Genomic DNA, 24555 nt, shown 5'->3' on the forward strand with positions numbered 1-24555 from the left:
GCAGAAGATGTATGGCGAGGCTAGTTGTAGTGTATCAAGTATTGAAAAGGATGGGAGGATGGGGAGATCTGGGGCAACAAGTTGAGGAAGAACTCTATGCAATCTTTTGTGTGAGCGAAGTAGAAAGAAAAGGATGGTTTAACTATATTGTAGTTATATCTATAGGGGAATGGAATGACTAAGACGAATAGCGTGTGTTGGCAAGGGGTGTAGTTCAATTCTTGAGAAGAGTGAGCGAATGGTAGGTTGAATGCTTGACATCGGATTTGTGCCCAGTAGCGGCAGTATTCAAATTTAATTAAATTCAATATCTTAATATTACTTTTTTGTTTGTGGATTTACCAGCAATCTAATTCTTAGGGTTAATACTAAGGAAATCTTGTGTCACCAAGTTGTAGTGCCATGTCGCATACACGTTTTATTAAACGATATCACTTTAAAGGCATTAGATATGTCTGGCCTAGTACATTCTCGTTCCAACGTGAAATATTTTGGGGCCAAGGAGAAAATATAAAACAAAGGTATTTTAAGAAACTGTTTATTCTCAAATGTTGGTATTATTCTGTACTTATTGTAGTGACACACAGGTCTAGATGCTCAGAGAGTGCCCCTGGTGGCCTTGTAGATGAGGTCGAAGGCCACGGCGGGCTGGTCCGCCGGCACCATGTGACCGGCGTTCCTCACCAGCACCTCGGTCAGGCCGCCGGCCTTCTTGGTGTAGCCGTACACTTGGATGCCCTTGCCCCACGTGTGCCGCTCCGCCTTGGCGTACGCCTCGGCCTCCTTGAACCTGAGGTTCTGGAACATGTTCTCCGACAGCGGGTAGGCGACTATCACGTCCAGCTGGCCGCTGTAGAAAGTGACGCGGTACCCGGCGTCCAGGAGCTCCTCAACCCACGAAACCACCGACCTCATCATGTCTGTCCGGAGGGCGTCGTAAACGTCGTCGTTCATGTCATTATACGCCACTGAGCCGACGTGAAGCGCGGAGCGGGTGGATTCCTTCTCCAAGAAGGTGATGTAACTGGTGGAAGAATCGTCCCCTTTGACGATGTTGTAAACACCCAGTTCAGATGCCTCTTCGTAGAAACTAAGTGTTTCCGACCATGCCTGGAAGAGGAATACAGTCATTATTCTTTAAATTCTAGTATTCTTGTATTATGTTAGTGTATTTAAATAGTACCTATTTAATATAGCAGTTTATGTGCACTAAACAATATCTCCAAATGTATACCTACTAAAAAAATTATTTACAATATTTAGAGTCACCATGTGTTTTTTAAATGTCCCCATAAAGATAATCATATTTAATATTATTTAATTTAAATGAAGAAGTGAGAACGATTTCTGTTAATGCATTAAGAGTTTAAGCTTTTTAAGAATATCTACTAATTGAGGTCAGACAAATACACATAGAAGAATGACTTTTATTCTTGGTATAATATATACTACTTATAAAAATGTTTGAGTTAAAAAAGACTGTTTATTAGATGAAATAATAAAAAAAACCATTGGCAATTTCTTTTTACGTTATTGAGAACTCAAAAATATAGTTTTTAAATTTTTTGTCCGTTTGCCTGTTTGTTCCAGCATCTAAAGCAAACTACTTGACAGATTTTGATGATTTTTCTTATTTGAAGGGTTTCCGACCAACTTAAAGCTAGGCTACATATAATTTAAGAATTCAACCCCTAGAGGGTGAAAAAGGGTTATGCGACATTTTAGGATAATTAATTATATCTCTTAAATTACTCAAGCACAAGAAATTGTACTGTGTAAAAAAATATAAACATAGAAATATTACCAACCACAATTGTAGTATTTTATAAAATTCAATCCTTAAGGGTTTTTAAAATAAGTAATTACATCTCATATAATAAATAAAAAATAAATAGTAAAAAATAATTATATATAATAAAGCATAAGAATATATATTAAGTACTTATAATAAACATATAAAAGCTACAATCCACAATTTTACCATTTAGCGAAATTCAGTTCTTAATGGATGAAAAGGAGGAAAATTAGATTTTAAAATAAATAATGATATCTCTGAATCTAATAAAGCATAAGAAATATACCAACCATATTTAACCATTTTGCGTATTAAACCCCAAAGACGTAAGTATGTTTTTATAACGAAAAATGAACACTTCAGATTAAATTAGAACAAGAAGTAAGAACTGAGTTAAAATAATTTTCATCTAGAGTTACGTATAGCATGTTTCTTTCATTTATTAAACCCTGTCTTTAAGGAGGTGAAAAAGGTGTAAGTTTTGTTTTATCAGTAAAAACGTGTGTGTGTATATATATATACTTCTATCTTAATTTGCTTGGATATATGATTTATTAATATAAAAAAATTAATGTGCCACCGTTTCAAAAAATTGGTAAAAGAACCCAACGTAATTAACTGTTTGAGTTATTCATGCACACACACACACATATATATATATGTGTGTGTGTGTGTGCATGAATAACTCAAACAGTTAATTACGTTGGGTTCTTTTACCAATTTTAACCAATTAACTGTTTGAGTTATTCATGCATATATATGTGTGTGTGTGTGTGTGTGTGTGTGTGCATGAATAACTCAAACAGTTAATTACGTTGGGTTCTTTTACCAATTTTTTTAAACGGTGGCACATTAATTTTTTTATATTAATAAATCATATATCCAAGCAAATTAAGATATAAGTAAGAAACTGAGCAAGAATAAATTACATTATTATGATTTAATAGCATGTTTTTTTCCATTCCCATTTTTCTATATTCGACCGCAAATATGGTAATAAGGTGGTAATTTTTTTATTAAAAATCAAAATCTACCAACTCGTTTTTACTACATACCTTTCAATGAGTGAAATATTATAAATATGATTTTACGATGGCTTTTCGTAAAGTAAGCTCCGTTTGGTCATTTTAAAGAATAAATTGGTGAGGAAAAGTTTTTATTGACTGTTTTAGTTTACTAAAGCTCTTGTTCACATTTTCACATAATCGCTATTCAGTTCCAAACAATTTTCGCAACGCTGCACCAGTATTTCAACCTCTCTGCATAGAAGTTCGCCACCTGGGAATGGAACGGACGCCTTGGACATAGGCATTATGAGCTGCGAATGCGCAATGCGTGGAGCCTACGTACAGGCGCTTAGTAAACATTTACGAACAATGTTTAAGCAATATCTGTACTTGTGTCAAAAACTGATAGCTATCTTTTTTTTTTTGGGGACTAAAAGGGTGTGATTTTGGTCGATTTTAATTAAACGTGGGTCAACAATTACAGAAATAATTACAAAATTACGATAATCAACAAGTTTAATTTCGTAACCTTAAAAAATAATATTTTCTGATCAAATAAAACTAGTTTAATATATAATTATAAATTATTAATTATCATAACTTTAGCTACTTTCTCTTATTTAACGTTCTCAGAAATATTAATCTTAAGTTGTTACAGGGGTTAAAACTATTAAAAAAAAAGTGGCACCAAATCCAGTAAATCACTATTCAAGATAAATTTAATATTAATGTTAATTTATTATAATTATTTGGAGTTTACATCTTTGGTAAAAATTGATGAGTTTGGTTTTATTTGGTTAAAAGGTATTGTCAAAATTTCCGAGTTTTGAATTTTAACGTGTGTAGGCATCCATGTTATAAAAGATAAGAGAGGTAATTAATTTAATTTTAAGTAATACTATCCATAACTAAAAATATCTAATACATTAGATAATAAATTTGATATTTTTACTCTACGTTTAAAATTAAGATACGATTGTGGATAATATCTAAATAACGTAGGTATAGGTATACCGTGAAATTATTTAATTATTCTAACCAGAGCTTAAACCATAACAATTTAGAATATTTGTTTAAACGATAGCATGAATTTAATTAAAAATAAATATTTGTGTGTTTAAAAATACTTTAAATTGTCAACTTCATGAAATTAACTGGATGTAAGTTTAATTTCATCATGTTAACATATATCCTCGAACACACTAAAACCTAAGTTATAAAATCAAGATTCGTAATATATATATATATATATATATATTAAAAATTAAAAATGCCGACGCATAACCACTTTAAAAATTATTTTAAAAATTTATATTAAATTTTTTAAATCTTTTAAGCATATTTATTTACTACATGAATATACTAATTACATACTTATATTTCAATCATAAGATATCAGCAATGTCCTAAACTGGCTCGAGCGAACCCGTGGGTTATTAGCAAGTTTAATATACATATGATGAAATGTGATATAACGAAAGCTCCAACAAATAATACCTGCAGTAGAAAACTCATACCTTATATTTTTTAGACAGATTATATTGTGAAAGGGCTAGATTTAAGAACGGCTGATGGTGTACAGGAAATCATGTACTTGAAATAATGGGAAAGCATTAACTATGACTGCTGCTAATATCTTCCTTCACAACTGACAAACATTTATCACTGACACAGGTTATATTAATTCTCTAAATGTACTGCAACGACCATCGTATACGAGCCAAAAATATTCCTCCACACTGTTTGAAAATATGACCTTTCTATTCCAATATTTCAGCTTGTCTCGTAGAATTTTAGATTTCCGTTGCTGGAGTAGAGATATGTAAACATATTTGAAGTTATTTGCTTTCTCGCTGTGTTCTGCTTTGCCATTATAGATAATTATTTATACTGTAACTTACCATGAAGTGAAAAAGGGGTGGTGGGGGAAAAGCATCAAATTAAATTTTTACATACTGTCGACAATAAATAGACGCTGTGATATTCTTAAATTTACAATATTTTTCATGGAGAATCATATTAAATTTAAGAAATTGTAAGTTCTTTGACGTTTCAGACTGTTTTTCTTCCTCATAAGTTAGCTTCACCTCTGTGGGCGTGTGTATGTTATTAACTTTGCTCCCGCTTAACCAATTCAAATTAATTTTAACATCTAAAAGTATTACATCATTTAGATTTGATTTTTGCACTATCGGTCGAAATCGGGTTGCAAACTTTCGTTCTTTTATACGACCCCAATTGACATAATTTACAATAACTTATAAAATATACCTCGCATTAAAAAATATGTAAGAATTTACAAAGAAAAAAGTTTCAGTTTTGATTATCTTGTTTAGTGACACTAAACATATATTTAAAACAATTTTTTTTTCGGCTGTCCAACAGAATTTTACAGAAAATTGACATTTTAATTTTTTCAAATATATCCTTTAACTAGCTGCAATACCCGGCGTTTCCCGGGCTGAACACAGGGTGTAGTTAGTTATTGTCTTCTTAATTTTAATGTAAAGTGTGAAAATTAATTTATATCACTTACATATCCCGACAGACGTTGCTCTGCCAGTTTATAGTTATTTACCTGGTCTGTATGTAATTTAGACTTTATAAAGCAATATAGAAAAAAGCTGAAAAATAAGAGATTAGTAATATTGAAAAGATTCCATTATCTAGCTAATGCTCGGCCTGCATTGCAATGCCTCATTCAGTTTTGTTTTGTAATATGTTTGAAGCAGTTCCACATATACATATCATCTATCCATCTCTCTATATATATTTATCTCTATCTACATCTATATTCATCTATATATCTCTCTATCTCTATTTATCTCTTTAAATCTACATATATACTTCCCACTATCTCTATATCTTCTATATATGGCTCTATATAGCTCTATACATCTATAGGTATATCTCTTGATCTAACCTATTTCATTCTCTATACCTCGCTCTATCTCAACTTATCTCTCCGTCTCTATCTCACTATATATATATATATATCACTCTATCTCTGACTCTCTTTTATATTTAAATAAATTGTGTCATGCGTGCGCACTTATACAACAAAAACAGACAAAGTGCCGCTATATAAAATGAAATGAACACATTTTTTGAAACGATTCGTGCTCCAACTATTGAAAAATGGTTATACCGTCTCAGTAACCTTCATGGGCATGCGCATAACAAATCACCAAAATTTCATCGCAATCGGATGAATGGTATAGGAACGCATACGGCACAAACAAACGAAAATTAAAGACATGACAAATGCATCAAACGATGGTGCGTTTAAAATTCAAGGCAACTCTATCTATTGACGAAGTTAAGAACAAAACTGTTACCTATTAGCGCCTTTATTTTGCTAGCCGCTGCGAGCTCCACTAAGCGGACTGGTCTCACCAAGGAGAAAAATATTAATTTGCCAGACCTTACTATGTGCATGATCGTGTGTCAGACATAGAGAAATGACACTCACTCGCTATTTGTATGTCTATGACCTATGATTATAGACTTGACAACGTCTAATAAATTAATGAACCCCGGCTGCACGCACGAAAAATTGTCCCACTACGGATGTCCCACTACGGATGTCCCACTACGGATGTATTTACGCATGCGTGGCATCTCTCTGGTATGTTGCGGACGGTACAGAGAACTCGGCCGGCACGTGGTGGCGTACTGCTCAGGTTTCACCCCGCTATGCTGCAGGGATAGGCGGATCGCGCCGGTTGGATCACGCCTACGCATGTCGCCACACACGGCTTGGGGCAGACGACAACATAGCAGGGTTCGAGGTTATTGTTGTGCACCGCGCCACGTGAGTACATTCGCAAGGAAATGGCGTTCTTACAAGTACGTATTATTTTAATTACTAGTGTAAATCAGTATATTTAAACAGTGTTGTATGAGTATTGTTTTATCTGTGTAACTAAATATTTATTGCTGGTATGATACTTTTCACGCTTTAGTTTGACATTGGTAATTATTTGTCATGAGTTATTACTTGATCAACTAAATCACACACCGTATTATAGTTATGAACCCACGAGCGTGTAAATATTTCGATTCCAACAGAGAATATGCTAGTTAAAAGAAATTCAAACAAATATCGTGCGTGGAATATTATTAATTTATAACATCTGAAAAAAAAGTTCGCAATATGGCCTCGTGGCTGTGCGGTCAGCATCGCTGACTGCCAATCTACAGAATGACGGTTGGAATCCCGGCAGCTGCGAATTTTTTTTTGTACTTGTAAAAATAAATACGGCGCACGCACCATTTTAAAAGTAATAAATATATTTGAATTAATGAATGCAAATAAAAGTGAACTTATTAATTAAATTGTACATTTCATTTCACTCCTTCTTTGTATCCTTACAAAATGTGATAATTCAATAAAAATGAATCAATTTTATTCATAAAAGTATGCAGAGGTAGATTTTATCATAAAAAAGATAGAAAAATTAAAAAAATTTCTTATTCAAAGAATATAATATTATTTAATGCCTAAATGGTTTGGTTGCAAAAACCTATTACGGCTCAGTCTCAGGCCGAATATGATATTTCCTTATCTTCTGGATCAATAATTTAATCAGTGTTTTGTTATGACGTTGTCACGTTAAACTTTCGTCCGTAAACCGACTTTACAGACAACCAATTTTTTTCTGTTGTAAAATGAAATTATCACTTTTTCACTCCCTCAGGGATGGAATTTCATATTAATATTGGGTCTATGTGTTAATCCAGGTTATATGCTAGCTGTAGGCCAAATTTTTTTCAAATCCATTCAGTAGTTTTTACGTGAAAGAGTAACAAACTACCATCCATTCTTACAAACTTTGGCGTTTATAATATTAATACGATTAAAGGTGGTTGAAAAACGTTTAAAACTTTACATACGCCTCGCAGATATGCCTGTGCTCACGAGTGTACTGGGTTGCAGTCGCGTTCAGTCACAGGAGGACGCAGCGTGGTGTCTGTCTTCCGGGAGATGACCGGACATAAATCGAGTCTCTCGTGTCCACGAAACTTCCGTCCCCCGAGTAACTACGGTGATCCAGGTGGTAGCTGACCGTCTGCTCATGTACTGCCCTTACACTACTTACATAAAATGCGTTGAAAAAATCCTCGTCCTTGATGTATGCGCGTGCTTGGCCTTCGCTTCTCTTCATGCTTTTCCACGTGCTGTTGTCCACCAGACCCACCTGGTACACATAGTCGCTGTAGTCTAGCTGGTGCACAGGGTCGGTGAGACCGTCTCCTATGATCAGGCCTGCGAACACACATTGCGCATAACACGTTCATGCCCGGAATATTTTTTTGACGTGACAACGTCTAATAAATCGATGAACGCCGGCTGCACGCACGAAAAAGTGTCCCGTTACGCACATTGTGCCGTTATGCTGTGTCCCGTTACGCTCATTGTACGCTTGCGCCGCATCTATCTCTCTTCCACTCCATTGGAACAACCATCGATTTGACTTTTTCGAGGCACATTAAACTTGAAACACTCCCATTCGTTTCCTACTTTTCCTATCATCATCCTATCCTTAACAGAATAACACAGTTTGGAAGAAGTTAAATAGCAAACATGTATAAAAGTTATAGTTAAAATAATCTGTTCGTTAAAGTAATAAACATATTTGAATTAATGAGTGCAAATAAAAGTAAATTTATCAATTAAATTTTAGATTTAATTTCACTCCTTCTTTGTATCCATACAAAATAGTGATAATTCAATAAAAATTATTCAATTTTATTCATAAAAGTATGCAATCATTTCATCAATATTTTGTTATGACGTTGTCATGTTAAACTATCGTCCGTAAACTGACTTTACAGACAAGCAATTATTTTTTCCCTTTGGAGCTTTATTAAATATCGTGTCTACGTTTCGCCGCTACCTAATGATTGGCCAGAGTTGAGACACAGAATTGAAGAGACTATTGCTTACATTACTCCGGACGTACCTAAAGTGTGGGACGAATCGGACTTTAAGTTGGATTTGTGCCGTGTAACTAAAGGTGCACATATTGAATATTTGTTAGAAAAACTGTGTCAGTTAACATTAAATTTATGATTTGTTGTAAAGAGTCATCATTAAACTGTGCCGGAAATTAGGCATTTCGTCACCTTTTTTTTAATTTTTCTATAATTTTAAAATTTTTTGGGAATACTTATTTTTTTATTTACCTGGTTGTTAAGGGGGTGATTTACTTTTTGTTAGGACGGTGTACGCCACGTATTTAAACTTTGTGCCAGTGGACCGAAGCCCTTCCCAGGGGTCGATCTGATATTTTACTGTCTAATGTGGTCGTGGGCAGCCCGGTTGAGATTACTTTCGCCTGCAGTCACGTCCCGGGTTTGTTATTTTAATTCCCTGCATGACCAAATTCGCATAGAGCAGCTTCTGGCCTGCGAGCTGCTTCTCCTTAGAGGGCTGCTGAGAATAGCACGTCTCGTCACGAAGCAGTCTCCAGTGGACCGACGTTCTCAAGCTAGTGGCGTTTTCTGTCCCCCCTTCCTCTATCCCCACCTCACCTTAGTTCTGAGAAATCAAGCTAGGAGCAGTGACCTGATGGGACGATGGCCTAATTCAAGGACCTTCTCCCTGGTCCGACAGAGACGTCCACCACATCTAGCGGCAGAAAAAGTAACCGCGGGCCTGGTCACCAGCGTGCAGAGCTCACCCTCATGACACCTGGTGGCAAGTCAGCTCACCGCCTCAGTTAGTTCCCCTTTACGCCGCTAGAGAGCAGCGCCGCGGCGCCCTTAAGCCCTATGCTTCCTTCTCGCGGCCTGTAGAAGTCGATTCTTTGTAGCTTCCTGTTACCGCCGGTAGAGAGCGCGCATGTCGTGTTGTTGTCACGCCCGCCTCGGGCACCTCCGCATGTTTTCGGCCCTGAGCCGAACCTTCCCCCCCTTTTTTCTTAGGGCTGAGCGCCCGATTTAATTAGAAGCTTTGACCGCCATCGCCGGCATTCAGTACTCTGACCTCGGCTGCTGACCTCGTCTTCTCGGCGTCCTCTGTGCTAAGAGGCTTTTCGCGGCAACGGCGAATTCGTGTGCACAAGAATGTAGTCAGCTTGCTTTAGGGATGTGATCCCAGTGGTACAGTAGCCAGTCAGATGTAGTATTTAGAAGAAGTCATGTTTAGTTAAATTTTATTATTTTTTTTACCTTCTTAAAAATTTTAGTTTCTTCCGCGCATCTGCGAATTCTCGGTACGCGCCATCCTGATGTCGGCGCGAGACACCTCGCGAGCCCTGATTTCACACCCTGTTTGGTGAGTAATCCAGCCTTTTTTTCCCCCCCAAATTCACGTTTGTTGGCCTTTCGCGCCGACTGTGTATGACTGTCTGGACGCAGGTCTAATTCGTTTTGAATTTGACATGTATTTCTGACAGGGTCAAAGTTTCCGGGGAGAGAAATTGCTCCCCGCATGATCTTCGGGACCTGCAGCTGATTCCCCCCTTAGAAGAGTTTTCCTCTCGGTCCGACGTCATCCTGGGAAGACCCGGGTGATATAAGCTATATATATATATATTCCACTTGCTTAGAAGATACTAAACTAATTAAAAAGATACCAGCGAGCAGTGCTTTAAGAACGTAATCCTCAGAACATGTAAAATAAAGGAAACTCATATATATGCAATCGGTGGGAGAATCAAATTTTGGTGCTATACTTGAAATTTTGTTAATGTAATCATTTGTTTGTTAAGGTGTAATGTGTATTGTTTTAAATAATGTAGGGGCACCCCCCTTTACTTTGTTAATTACTAAGATTTTTATTATCATGTCGAAATAATGCTAAAACAAAACCTCTTAAAAATTGAGGCCACTTGGGGCGGCCTCAGTCGTCTTGATTATTATTATTACTTTTATGGTGCGTAAAGTTTGTTTAAAGAGGAGTAAATTGTTTTATAATATTATTTATAATATTATACTAGTTAATGGTGTATGTAAATTATTTATTTATTGTTATTTTTTAAACATATACTTGTGTTATTGTACGCTTATTATTCTTATTCGGTAGTGGGACCCGCTAGAAATAACGAGAACGATCGAGCGGAGTGAGGGGTGGCAGTAGAGGAGGGGAGTGACGTCAGCTGACGTGAGAAGGGGAGGCGGCGGCCAGCTGTTTTGCGAGGAGTGTGTATGACCGCGGGCCGCGGAACTATCCGGGGAGAGACGAGAATTGGCATTTCAGCGATGAGCAACTGGTGTTACGTTACGTGATTAATATGGAAGATGACGGTAACGCCACGACACCTTCGGCGAAGCAACATCAGTGGTGGTATACGAGAACGCGATATTGTGGGCCTAGTGCACGGGCCATCAATGTAGCGCGATGCTAGAGGCGCTAAAAGGTGAGCGGGGTTTACATCCGACCCCGGCGGACACCGACTACAGAGGTATGCTTCTAGAACAAGTAAGTGCGAGAACTGGATTTGTACTTTTTGCTCGGCTGGTATGACTTGCGGACAACGTGTTTAAAAACAGAGTGCGGCGATGGAAATTGCTGGTAGAATTATTTAGACTGAAGGACGTCACTATTTCGTTTTTCCACCCTCCCCTCCTCCGTAATAGACTTTATGGGACTTTGGTCTATTTTAAGTATAGTGTAAGAGTGTTTGTATGCAAATGTCACCAACGTACGTTAAATTTAATTATAGCAATTTAAATGGTATCTCGAATTGAATTTATAGGTTCCTTTCCTTTTTTACAGTACTTAATGTTGGTCATTTTATTTCTGGTAATTCATTATATATATTACAACTATCACAATAAGTTTTGCAGGGCTGTCGGTCAATTTAGTACGTTAATGATTCCTTTTGCGCACTGGCCAAATTTTAAGCCAGTCCCTGCGCGTCTATTGGTGACGCGTATACAGGACTGGCGTGGCGAGCGCGGACGTGTTCAACTACCCCGGTAAAAGGGGGGTTGGCCACAAAATAAACCAGGAAAACCTATAGACCGAGCTATTTATATATCGGTTTTTATTTATCATATACCTTCTTCTACATAACGATCCACGAACTCCCAAGTTACTAGTGTGCAGGGAGTGTAAATTTTGTCTTGTTCACCGCTTCGTGTCCCCTCTGGTAATTAATTTTAATTTTCTTAATTTTTTACCCAGCTATTTCCAAGGTGTTTTTAATTAATTTAAAATAATATAATTTTTGGGCACGAGGGGCGTTACAAAACTGTTATAAGATACCATTGAAATTGTGACATTCGTTTTATGAACATCCTGTATTTTAAGGATAACTTGAGGTGTTCTTTCTCATTTCCCCACCTTTATGCATTCTTCCAAGGACAGCTCAGGTACCTATTTCCCTTTACATATTAAAGGTTGACGAGATGTTCACGTAAAAAAATTCCACCTTTGTGAACATACAAGTATGCTCGAACCCGCTGACCGAATGTACTTGTATTAAAACCATCACTGTGGTGATAGTAGCGCAAAAATTTAACTAATAGTCAAAACATTTTGACCGTCATTTAATACTAGACTGTTGGTTTTAGAAGATAATTCATGATATGAGTGTGAACGGAAGATTTAAATACTTTATAGTAGGTTTTAACAACATTTTCCGTTTTCATTTGCAGTAATTTCACAACACGTTCACATACATTATGGTGGTTCGTTACATAAATGACTATTCATTTACCTTTTAGATTGATCTTCAAACTGGCATTCGGATTATTCTTATGGATTGTGTGACCCAGTGCTGGTATATATTTTCCTGAAAAATGCAGTTATGATGTATAAAAACACACTTATCACTTATATTGATAAATTTAATATTTAAAAATATTATCTGAAGCTTATGGCAAACACTACACGATTAAAAGTTTTCTTTATTTTTATACATAGATAATCACTAGAAACTGAGCATTATCATTTAAATCAGTAAAAGTAAATAACCGTGTCACCATTAAATAAATATTTATTAGATACAATAACGGAAGATACAAAATATCTCATAAAATACACTCGTGAAGACGTTTAATTTTAATGGTTTAACGCTATCATATGATGTCAGATAAAATATTTTCGTATAGAGTTAATATTTAGTTGAATTAATTGCGTTATCTTCCTTGTTTGAGGCCATAATATTTCCTCAAACGAGTAATGTGATTTCAGTTATTTATATTATTAACTTATACTTGGCGTATGTATACAAAACAAAAATTAAATTAAACCTTATAACATTTTTTAGACAATGATTTTTACTAAAATTATTATTCGTATCATCAAAATCACTATTACTTTTGTAAAATTATATTATTTTTTGTATATAAAAAGAAAACAGTTATTATAAAACCTTTATAATTTAATTCAAAATCTCCTCTTTTCAATACTAGAAATTTTTTAGCTTAAGACAAACTTAAAAAGAATACCTCTGTGGAGTATAAAATGAAAGAAAAATGGGTGAATAGAAGTCTGGTAATAAACAAGTAATAAAAAAACAAAAATCCTGGACGGGATAAATAAAATTATTTTAATGTTAGTTGTACGATGACTAAATAAGATGTAAAAATAATGATACAAATATGAATATAATATGGCCTAGAAAACTGGGAACACAAATTTACATGTTAAGCTTCCGACAGAATAAATTTTACAGTTACTAGTCAATATTATTCTAATTATAATCGTATGGTACCTACTCACCCGCATATGACTCCCCAGCAATGAAGAAATCATTCTTTTGAAGATCCGGGAACAAAGTAAAGAACTGTACCATTGCGGAGTATAGATTTTCTCCTATTTCAGTTTGGTTTCTTGGATAGCTGCTACCTGTGTAGCTAAATCCTGGAATAAATCCATTTCAGATATAAATATGTTGATGTAGAATGCATAAAATAACTTATTTTAAGAAAATAACACTACAAATATTTTATTCATTCTTTCTCTAACACTCGACACTTTGATAGGAAAAAAAAAAGATAAACCAAGCATTTATTTAAATTTATTTACAGGTGCTTCCCTCAAAATATTTTTGGAGACGTCTATTTTTTTAAAAATTTCTTTTAGTTTTATTTATTAATTTAAGATTTACGTCTCGTAGACAAGGAGGTCATATGAGTTACGGCTCATAAAATCAACTGTAGGTAATCGAAGGACTCCACCATGACCTGTTGTAAGGAAATTATGGGAAACAGACATCAGGCTAGTCTGAGCGGGATTGCAACCCCGGGTACCATGAAATGCATGTCCAGTGTTTGACACTGTAACTATTCGCTCCCTTCCTGCGTTGGTGTATTCGAAAGATTGAATTTTTCTCTATAAAATCCAACTACATTCTCACCCCGCTAGAAGAGAAATTTCTGAAAATGTTAATTTTATTTTGCCTTTCCTTAATTAGTTTTGGAGGCCTGTTTTTCTTTCTGTTATAAAAAAACTCACCCCCTTTTCACTCTCTTTCAGGAACAATTTCGTAAATCTTACTAAGCATATGGTCTACTACGCATATTTCCATTATACGTTTTTCGCTAATATTCTATCCTTCGGCTTTAGGTTTTTTTGTATGGTTATTATTCGTACCTAATATGCTATGTAACTTCAGCCTTATTAGCTTAGAAGATATTTTATTTTTTTCTATAAAAATATATTCTTCAATTTTCTTTATCCTTAGGGGCGAAAGTAAGAAAATAAATTAAGAAAATCATTAACCATACTAAAATTTTGCCCGTAACGATTTTATTACTAGTATAGATATAGGTAATGAAAATCACTCTCTCTTAACTGTTGACTAACATTTTTCCCTACAACCTCCCCAAGATGAAATTATTTTTGGCCAAAATATCATCTCTTAAAATACCTTAGACGCCATAGTCATTCTTATTTTTATGATAACATTCATGCAATTACTCCAAATACTAATAGTTTTCTGAAATATTATTTGGGTCTAGTTGACATCTTATTAAGATCATCGTACTATTATTCATAGGACCCATTATAAAATAAATATTAAAGGACAGCAAAATATAGTATAATTAAATGTTTAAATAATCTTTAACAAAATGAAACAAATGAATCTGTTGAGGTTTGCAGAAACAATAATTTTTTTTTAAATTACCACACAAATATAGATAGCACTCGTTCGTAGAATGTACTGCAGTACATTACGGTGCATAACATTTTTTGTTTGGAACTCAAGATAAGGAATCCAGTATATTTGTACTTTTATAAAATTAAAATAAAAAATAAAATAATTTTTTAAGCTTTTTTCTTTTAAATGATCAAAATTGAAGCGTTAATAAGGACAAGAGAACTGAGTTTGAAGTATTTACTTACCTGCTCCCACAGGATTGTCGATGAACAGAAGCGAGTGGTTCTTGTGCCACGAGTATGGGTTTCTTATGAGAGTGGAAGAGTCATTGGCGACGGAGAATGGACCCAGCTCCTCAAACAGCCCGAAGAGAGAAGTGGACCCAGGACCTCCTTGTAGCCACAGAACTACCGGAGCATTCTTGTAGTCGTGCTGGAAAAGAATTATTTGGTTTATCGTAGCTTACCATATACATACTAGATGCTTGTTCGACACTCAGATTATAGGCCACCTCATTAATGAATGCTTGTTGTGAAAATAGTTTTAAAAAATTTATCCTTTGTGAAGAAAATTATCATTATATTTTCATCAATTATTTTTGCGTATAACATTTTTTTTACTAATACTGACTGTTTTCATGAATATGTACTGATAATTATTATTTTTTAATTGGAAGAGAAAAAAATTAAATACCCAATATCGTAACAAATAAGACTAAAGGATAAATATGTGATTTAGATTAAGAATATGCACTATTATACAGTTGCCTGTATATTTAAGAAAAACCCAAATACATTAATGATTGTGTATTGCTAATAACTACAAATGTATGTATTTATTTAATCAAATCATTTGTCCTTGCAGTAATGAAAATATATTTATTTTACATTTTACATAATTTTACACAAGACATAACATAGTATATAATAAATATTTTAAATATTTTTGTTGCTGAGAGTTCAAGCTATTTGTAAGGATACATGTAAATATAGCAAGAATATTAGTTTATTTTACCATAGATTTGCACTAGAAGCTGTTCATATGACGGCATTGAGAATGAAACAGAAGTTATTCATCTAATCATTGGGTTAATTTTTCAACACCCATATTCAACAACGATATCTAACTAATGTTATGTTTTATACATGTGATTTGGAATTTTTTATTTTTAAGGAACATAAATTAGTTTTATTTAGTACAATAAATAACTATTTTTGTAAAAAAATTAAGCTATATTTTAATTAGTATGAGTTGAAATTTTAAAAATGTTCTACATAATTTTTTTGTTTTTTTAGGATACGTATAGTAAATAAATAACAAGAGTCTAGCGACAGCAATGCTACCGTCCTGCAACTGCCGATCCTCTCCGAAGTTGGCCGATCGGGAGCGCCTACCCCCTGGATGTTTGATTTCCAAGTATCTTTAATGTAACTATCCTAACCAAATCAACCGTCCACAAAGTTTTAAAGTATTTATAATGTAGCTAACCTAACCTAATTGACCATTAGTTATCATGTCCTTATCTGAAAATTACAATTTAATTAATAAATTTACTTTTATTTGCATTCATTATTCAAATATATTTATTACTTTTGAAATTATACGTGCTCGAATTTATTTTTACAAGTACAAAAGAATTTCGCACCTGTCGGGATTCGAACCGGCAATCTTACGATTAGATGATAGCGCCGCTAAGCGCTCAGCCACAAGGCATTATTTGATAAATAGAAGTTTCAGATGATATATATGATCGTACCGCCGGCCCCGGAACGAGCGTGAGCGGTGTGGCAGCCGGCCCCGGAACGAGCCAGTTGCCAGTTGCCAGTTGCAGGAAGGTAGCATTGCTGTCGCTAGACTCTTCTAATAAATAACATTGTATTTTTAAAATTAGATATCACTTAATTAGTTTAGTTGTATAAATATGGAAAAAAAGGGTAATACAAAATCCAAAATCGAAAAGTTAAAAGCTTTAAACATAATAATGTTGCAAACTTTGTGAACCATCCGAGATTTCCATGAATATTTCACGTTCTCTCACATTGTATCAAGCCTCCAAATGTACAAAATTATTATTAAGGTGTTTTTTTAAGTTACAGCAATTAATGTAGTTTAGGTTTTTATAAAGTGCTAGTGTATTGAAACCAATCTTTTCCAATCTTCATTTAATTGAGAAAAAACTACAAAATATTAAAAATTTTGGCAAGTTATAAATGGTGTTTATATAAAATATTTAAACAAATGAGGGCTGGTTGCTGGAATGTTTGGCAGATGCTACAGTTGATTTAATAAATAAATTTGATGAAAATGATCAACATTTCACCAATTTAATTAGGTAAATCTTACTTTTGCTTATTTAATTTATGGCTAAAGTAAAGTGCTAGTATGTCAAGAGAATTCAAACAAAATAAATTTGGTGTGTGTACGAGTGTGTAGGTGTGTGTGTGTGTGTGTAAGCCTATGCACGTGTATGTAAATGTCTACGTAAATGTGTGTTTTTACCCGTGCATTACCTCCGCCGGGAAGAACCAGAAGAACGTGTTGAATCTCTTGGACTTGTCGACGGTGAAGAAGCCGGAGTAGCTGGGAATGTCCTCGGGGAAGGCGCTGCCGTTCACTCTGGACAGCCGCTGCGCCTGCTCGACCTTGCCGGCCTCCAGGTATTCGGTGAGGATCAGCTGTCCCGTGGCCTTCTCTCCCGTCGCGGGCCTGTGTGGTTCCTGCCTCGGCGAAGTCCTCAGCAGGTAGTTGCGGGGAGGCCGCACGGACAGCGCCGGCGCAACCAGCAGCAGCAGCAAGCACAGAGCCTCGGTTGCCATGGCAGCGGCGCGACGTCTCTGTGCGAGCTGGACGTGAGGTCTTGGTATTTGTAGGCGGCAACAATCTCGCACGGCCACTCGACCAATGACTGGCTGATTGTGAGGGCCACTTGGTCCTATCTGAACACTCTAGATAAACAACTCGCTTTCGGCGACAGCTACGTTTAAATTAATGTACTGAACAAGTGTCAGTGACCGAACCATATACATCATAACTTGTACCAAAAACTTCCTCCCCGATGTTAACTGCACAAGTACACAGAAACTGTGTTCTAACCGATATGCATTTGAAAAAAAAAATACATTCTGATGTTGGTAATTTTGTCTACAATAACTAAAAATACATTATTAACTTTACTTCAAATGCTGCAAAAGTTTACTGTTAAGCCGTACCGTTATTTGTGCAGATATCACATGTTAATTATTTAACACCATATTAGCATATTGTTGTGCAAAATCAGTTATAATGCAGATATATGCTACATAGCTCTTTAATAAATGCATTTTCAGTCGAATTTTTATAATTGTTAACATACTTTATAGACAACTGAATATATACTGATAATGCTTCAATAATAATCAAAGACTTATTCAGGAACATTTTCGTAACAAATATTTTGTTGGTTGGTGGACACTCGCTTGTACATTGCAGATAATGCTAATTTTTTTGACGTGATAACGTCTTATAAATCGATGAACGCCGGCTGCACGCACTAAATATTGTCACGTTCCGCCTGAGCCGAGCGTGCAAGAACCGGCCAACTACCGTGGGAAAAAAACTTATATAATATCAAACAGGTTAAAGCGGGCTCTTTAACTAATTGTTCGTGATTATATTTAAACAATTTATTCAAATTAAATTTGTAAAAACTATAAATAATATTTGAAAATTAAAAAGTGTGCAATTTTTCATCAATGTTTTCTTATGACGCTATCACGTAAAATTATCGTCCGTAAACCGACTTTACAGACAACCCCTTTTTACGATATAATGTTAAAAAATTGGATGTTTTTAAATTTAAGGTGTATGTTTTATGTTAACTATTCAGTTTTATTTTCATTAAAATGGCAATCATTTATTGATTGCGTATATCGTGATATCTCTCTAGTTATGAAGATAATATTATCTGATACACTTTGTTTGGCATTGTAGATAAACGGTATCCTGTCTGGTTAGGTGCAGATAAAAGAGTAAGTAAAAGAAATTGGTAAATTTTTTAATACATTCTCTTACGTACAACCATATAATCATATAGATTTAACGTTTCGATCATTTAATATAAATTCTTAATTTCCTGTGTTGAAAGAGACAAATTAAAATTTTCACATGGTAATGTTTTCACTGTATGTATAAAAAATCATTAACAACCTACGTGATTTTTACATTTGACATGAACATTGTTATACTAATGTTTTTAACTAATATATATTAATCCATATAATACCTACACTTACAATGTGTGCTAAGTGCTGTAGGGAGTAGGTTCTCTTTTATATTAAACGTTATTTGAACTCAATGCAAGACTAACTTTCACTTCCTAATGAGTCATTTCGGCAAATGTTAAAAAAAAAAAAAAAATAAAAAAAAATAACGGGGATCAGTTGACCCTTGTTCTAGCCAAATATTTTAAACGAAAAATTTTATTTTCATACAAGTTTTTTAAAATAATTTTTAAATAAATTATTTACAAATCATAAATATCAATATTATACCCATACATTTTTTAGGGTGTTAAAAATGTATAAATATTTTATTTTCTCAATGTCAAATCAAACAGCAGGTGTAGTAAGAAATGTATTATTGTCAATTAACACAATAACGAGTTGTGGTTATTTTTAATGTTTTTATCATAAGTGTTCAGAAAATCGCAAGCACACTATAAGTAAAAAATCCCAGCATAACAATTATTTAATATATTAATATGGACAAACATATATAACTTGTTTGAAAAATATACAAAACATGACAAGTATGTAATACCGTCACGTGGAAATAAGTCTTACAATAATTCTTCCTTATTTACTTAAGAAAAATTCACATTTAATATATGAGATTTATGTGTATTAAATAGGCAGTAAAAGATTCTCGTTACATCACACAAAATTTAATTAATTTTTTTTTAACTTTTCGTCTGAGTTTTGCTTTTAAAATAAATGTTTCAGCACATTATTCTTCTAAGTTTTTAAAATTGAAAGTGAAAATTTAACATTAACCGGTGCTCAAACTGTTTCCTATTTTAAGAATGTCTGATTCAGTCTGATTGCATTGATTTTTCTCATCCAAGGAAATTATCGAAGGAAGGTATTTTTCTTTTTCTTTTCAAAGTTAACGTTTGAAATTAGAAGTTAATACGATGTTGCAGACACTATACCATCACACCTATGGACTAACAATATTAGTTGTGTCTAAATGTTTTTAAAGCACTTCAAATCATTCTTGTAAAATTTGTCATTGTTCTGGAACAAAAAAATAATCCTTTGTACCAAAAAATAACCAAATCATAACAAACTGGACTATCAAAGGGGCCTTACATATCGTTTGAAGCATGGATGGCTGTGCTGAAACAGCTTTCTATCATTTCACATTATTCCAAAATAACTTTTCTACATTAAAAATTAACAAAAAGTTGTTTTTTTAATTATTTTGAAATTTTTACTTTTTATAGATAGTTCACCATATGCACCTTACTTGGATTTCTATGTTGAAAATTGTGATTAAAACATGCAATAATGTATTGCAAACATGCAATGCAAAACATGCAATCATCACGGGTATCAACCCTGTAACATACTTCGAGTAGTTGAGATTTCTGTTTTGGTCATTATGGCCAGCAATTTTGTACTAGTACATGACAATTTGGTGAGTTCAGATACATAAAAAAAGCATAATGAGACTTTCACAGAGTTGTAGTGAGTGGTATTGAATTGTGGGCGTGTGAGGTGAGCGATTTTCAAGGCGTAACGTGCTTTCTCAATGAGTTGGATTTAACTAGTTGTTATTTTATAAGGTGGTCTTGGATACCAAACAGTTTGTTATCACTAGAAACCTGCAAAATTCGCGGATTCATTTCGTGATATGCTACAATTCAAATAATTATACCTAAGCGCTGCTTCTACCACTGGTTCACTGTTAATCTGGAGTAATGAGGGCCAATTAGAGATCCTCGCTCAAAGAAGTGTCGAATCACAGACACTCGGTCGAGACGACTCACAAGTCAGCAGCCAATGAACAGGTGGCATTTGCCCGAGTGTGTAGAGTGTAGTAGAGTCTATCCTGGAGGTCACTGAATCCGCGAATTTTGCAGGTCTCTAGTTATCACGTTGGGGCTATATTTTCATTTTTTCATTTTTTTTACATTATAAATAACAGACCGCAAGACATAGAACATTGAAAATCGCCTTTAAAAATTTTATATGGTTAACACACAATTGTTGCAGCTGCCTAGTCTCAAAATAAAATTTTACATTAAAAATATATAAGATATTCTCGTAAAGTGGTTTTTATATTGCTATGAGACAATCATACGGTTATATTACTATCAAAATTCAGTAATAACGGAATCATTTTAATTTTTAGATTGTAGTATCTTATCAGGCCATGTCATGAACAGGTGGACATTGATAAATGCGATTTACGTAACTCGTTGGTGGACAACTGGTAAAAGAACACTGTAATATTTAGAAACTTCTGACAATTTATAATAACGTGGAATATCCTTTGCTGAACCAAAACTCTTTATGAAGCTTTAAGTATCCATTGTTTATAGACAGTGGAATATAATTTGAGGTTAATATTAATTTTATCCTGAAATAAATAAAAACAAATATATTTTAATATTAAGATCAAAACAGGAAAATCTTCCAGCAGAGTTTATCACTTCTTGTACTCTCTATAGAATGAGTACAACAGAGCTCTCAGTGTTCTAAGAAATTAGTGTAGGTTTAAGATACGTCGGTAGGTATTAGCACTGTCATTCTCAGTTTAGCCGTTAGCTCTTCTGACGATGACGATAAGTAGTTATAATCATTAATCGACTCAACAGATAGCACGCGCGGGAAGAAAAATGTTTTCAAAAACAAGTTTAGGCAGAACTGTAAGGTTTTAACCATTGTGCATAACAAATGTTGGTATAATTGCACCGGTACTTTTCTCCCTCTGGTTACTGGAGGGACGGGGGAAAATTTGCCATCTCGGAAAAGGTACGCCTACTTCTGGTTTGCTCTAAACAGGGAGGACACTGCCATTAGGGAAAAGTACCAGAGGAATTCTGCCCACACATTTTATACACTCCTTGGGATGGGAAAAGTTTCAGCTCGAAGAAGGTGCGCCAATTAATATATAATCAGCACTAAATAAAACTAAGTATTATGTTGCATTTCTGTCATATATATATAATATATAAATATACATGCATTATTAAATATATGAATTGTGCAAGGGCACTAAGGTTAATATCTTAAAATAAATAAAAGTTTTATATTGACCAAAAAACTGGGCATTATTAATACTTTACAGCCTATTTAATTTATTTATCAACTTCTGTTCGTCCCGAAAAAATTTTTTTTGTAAATATTTTTCCTATATGTTTTGAAACAGTTACCTACAAAATTTGGTATGTAGGCTTCAGTGCATTCTTCTTAGTTAGTTATACATTACTCATCGCTGAATCTAAATATGTTGGCTATACATCTTGCTCTAATATAATTCAAGTGTAGGTACTGCAATCAATGCCATACTTTCAGGCAGGTATCTTCAAGGTCTTCTGTAGCCTAACCAGCCACAACGACCTAATATTTGCGAATGGATTAGTGTTTATTATGACTTTTTTCTCGCCGCAATGAGGCTAACATTTTATTATTATTTAATGCGTATTATACTACATCATTCGTTAAGCATTAATAATGTACTGGCACCACAAATTTAATCAATTTGCAAGAGATTGACATAAGTTTTCATAGCATTATAAATATACCTTTTTAAAAGTTATTGCTGATATCTTCTTAAATGAACAAACAGCAGGATCGTCGTAATTGGTTGAGAAGATTACAAACGGTGGTTGAGTGGTCAGATCATTTGCCTTCTTCCGTGGCGATCCGCTGTTGATCCTCGACCAAAAACCTGACATAGCTTGTACCACCTTTAAAGTTATGTTTTAAATCTGAAATAAATTCATGTTCAGTGTATAATGGTTTCATTTTAATGCGTGTCAAATTAAAGAAGTCATTAGTTGGTTTAATATTCGTAATGACATTTTAATTTTGCTTTGGCACACAAAATATTTCCGACATTTTTACTTGGAAATTAAAACAATCTTGTTTTACTTTAATATCTATTTTCAAAGCTTAGCGTGAATTATGTTACAAAAAGAAGTATGTATTTTTTTAGGGTACTTATTACATAACGAAATACGAAAATATAGGCTTAGCTCTCGGACTAACTGAGTAATTGATCTGAAGAAGCTGCGTACCAAAGCTTGTAATTCTAATTCTTGTGTTAGCTGTTGGTTATTGGCTGGAAATGAACTGTAATCCTTTGGTTTGATGTCAGCATTGAGACCGATGATCACATTCCTCCGACAGCGGGAACACGGTGATTGGGGAGGCCCGCACACTCCCCATTTCTCACGTCAGCCAGAAACTCGTGTCGTTTATTACTTCAAATACGGTAAGAATACCCATTCCTACTGTGTGTAACATACCGAAATTTTTTTTCAATGGCAGCGTTCAACGTTCATAATGAGCATAGTCGAGTTATCCTCTTGGATTACGGCTGGGGTTTATGGTGTCCTCGTTACTTACCGTTATCATTTAAGTCATGCACAGGGTAGTTTCTTTTTCCAATGACACGAAATAATTTCTCCTCCTTTTGTTAGGGATACAGTAGTTGCTCGCAGGGCGGGTACAAGACACTTTGGTGCTCTGGGCGGAGTACACAACCCACGACTGTTTGCTTGCCAGGAAAACGCCGTGACCTCTCTAAATCCCACCTTGGGGGCGCGGGAAAGTGTCATCATGGAAAATATGCAAGTTTTCCTCATTAAACCTACATATACGTCTTGTGTTTTTTTTGTGTTCACTAAGTCGTTTTAAATTTACTCTGAAAAATATTATGCACGTTTACAATTACGTAACTGTGTTTATAAAACCACAGTTTAGTAATAAAAAAATACTTTAATTAGTTTAACGTTCATTGCATTTGTATTTTTACATATACATCCAAATGTGCAATTTAGCACGTTAATTATTGTAATAAATTTGAGATGTAAAATCGTGTACTTAACGTAAGCCTGAAGTACAATTTGGTTTTATAGAAACATCAGTGTAAACAAATCTCAAATATAAGTACTTGTTTCTAAAAATTACAGGACAAACCCTTAAATTACTGAAATTACAAAACTAGCTGCATGTATTTTTGAAGTGAAACTTCTAATGCGACTTCCAATAAGGTTGCGTTAAACGTTTAACGCTACCATGGAGGGGGTATGAAAGCACTGTTGCGTTAAACGTTCAACGCTCCTGGGGAGGGGGAATAGAAAGAGACAGAGCGAGAGTGAATACGTGGCACTCGAACGCATGCGCGTAGTATACCTGTTACAGGCCAGCGCGAGCGTTAGCAACGAGTAGCGTCCAATATTCCAAGCACATGCGCGTGGTATTCTTGCTATGCAGTGAAGTAAACAGTGTGAGCGTCGTGAAATTAGCTGAAATACGTACTTGTTGTTCTATTTTATTGTTCTGCTTTAATTTATAATATTCATTATTAGAGACCCGTAAAATCCGCGGGTTCATTTCGTGTTATGCTAAAATTCAAATAATTATATATTAGTTTTGCTTCTGCCATTGGTTCACTGTTAATCTGGAGCACTGAGGGTCAATTA

General features: G+C 34.6%; 1 protein-coding gene across 1 annotated transcript; it reads right to left on the minus strand.

Moving 5' to 3' along the window:
- Positions 1–522: 522 nt before the first annotated feature.
- LOC134530228 (venom serine carboxypeptidase-like) lies at positions 523–17816 on the minus strand. Its single transcript, XM_063364905.1, has 6 exons — positions 17372–17816; positions 15107–15293; positions 13481–13621; positions 12474–12548; positions 7905–8071; positions 523–1110 (listed from the first exon to the last, which is right to left on the minus strand). Exons 1-6 carry the CDS (start codon positions 17675–17677, stop codon positions 598–600), a joined length of 1389 nt encoding a protein of 462 aa, XP_063220975.1. The 5' UTR covers positions 17678–17816; the 3' UTR covers positions 523–597.
- Between the last annotated feature and the right edge of the window lie 6739 nt (positions 17817–24555).

This window comes from Bacillus rossius, chromosome 3 (assembly GCF_032445375.1).
Source record: "Bacillus rossius redtenbacheri isolate Brsri chromosome 3, Brsri_v3, whole genome shotgun sequence".
NCBI lineage: Eukaryota > Metazoa > Arthropoda > Insecta > Phasmatodea > Bacillidae > Bacillus > Bacillus rossius.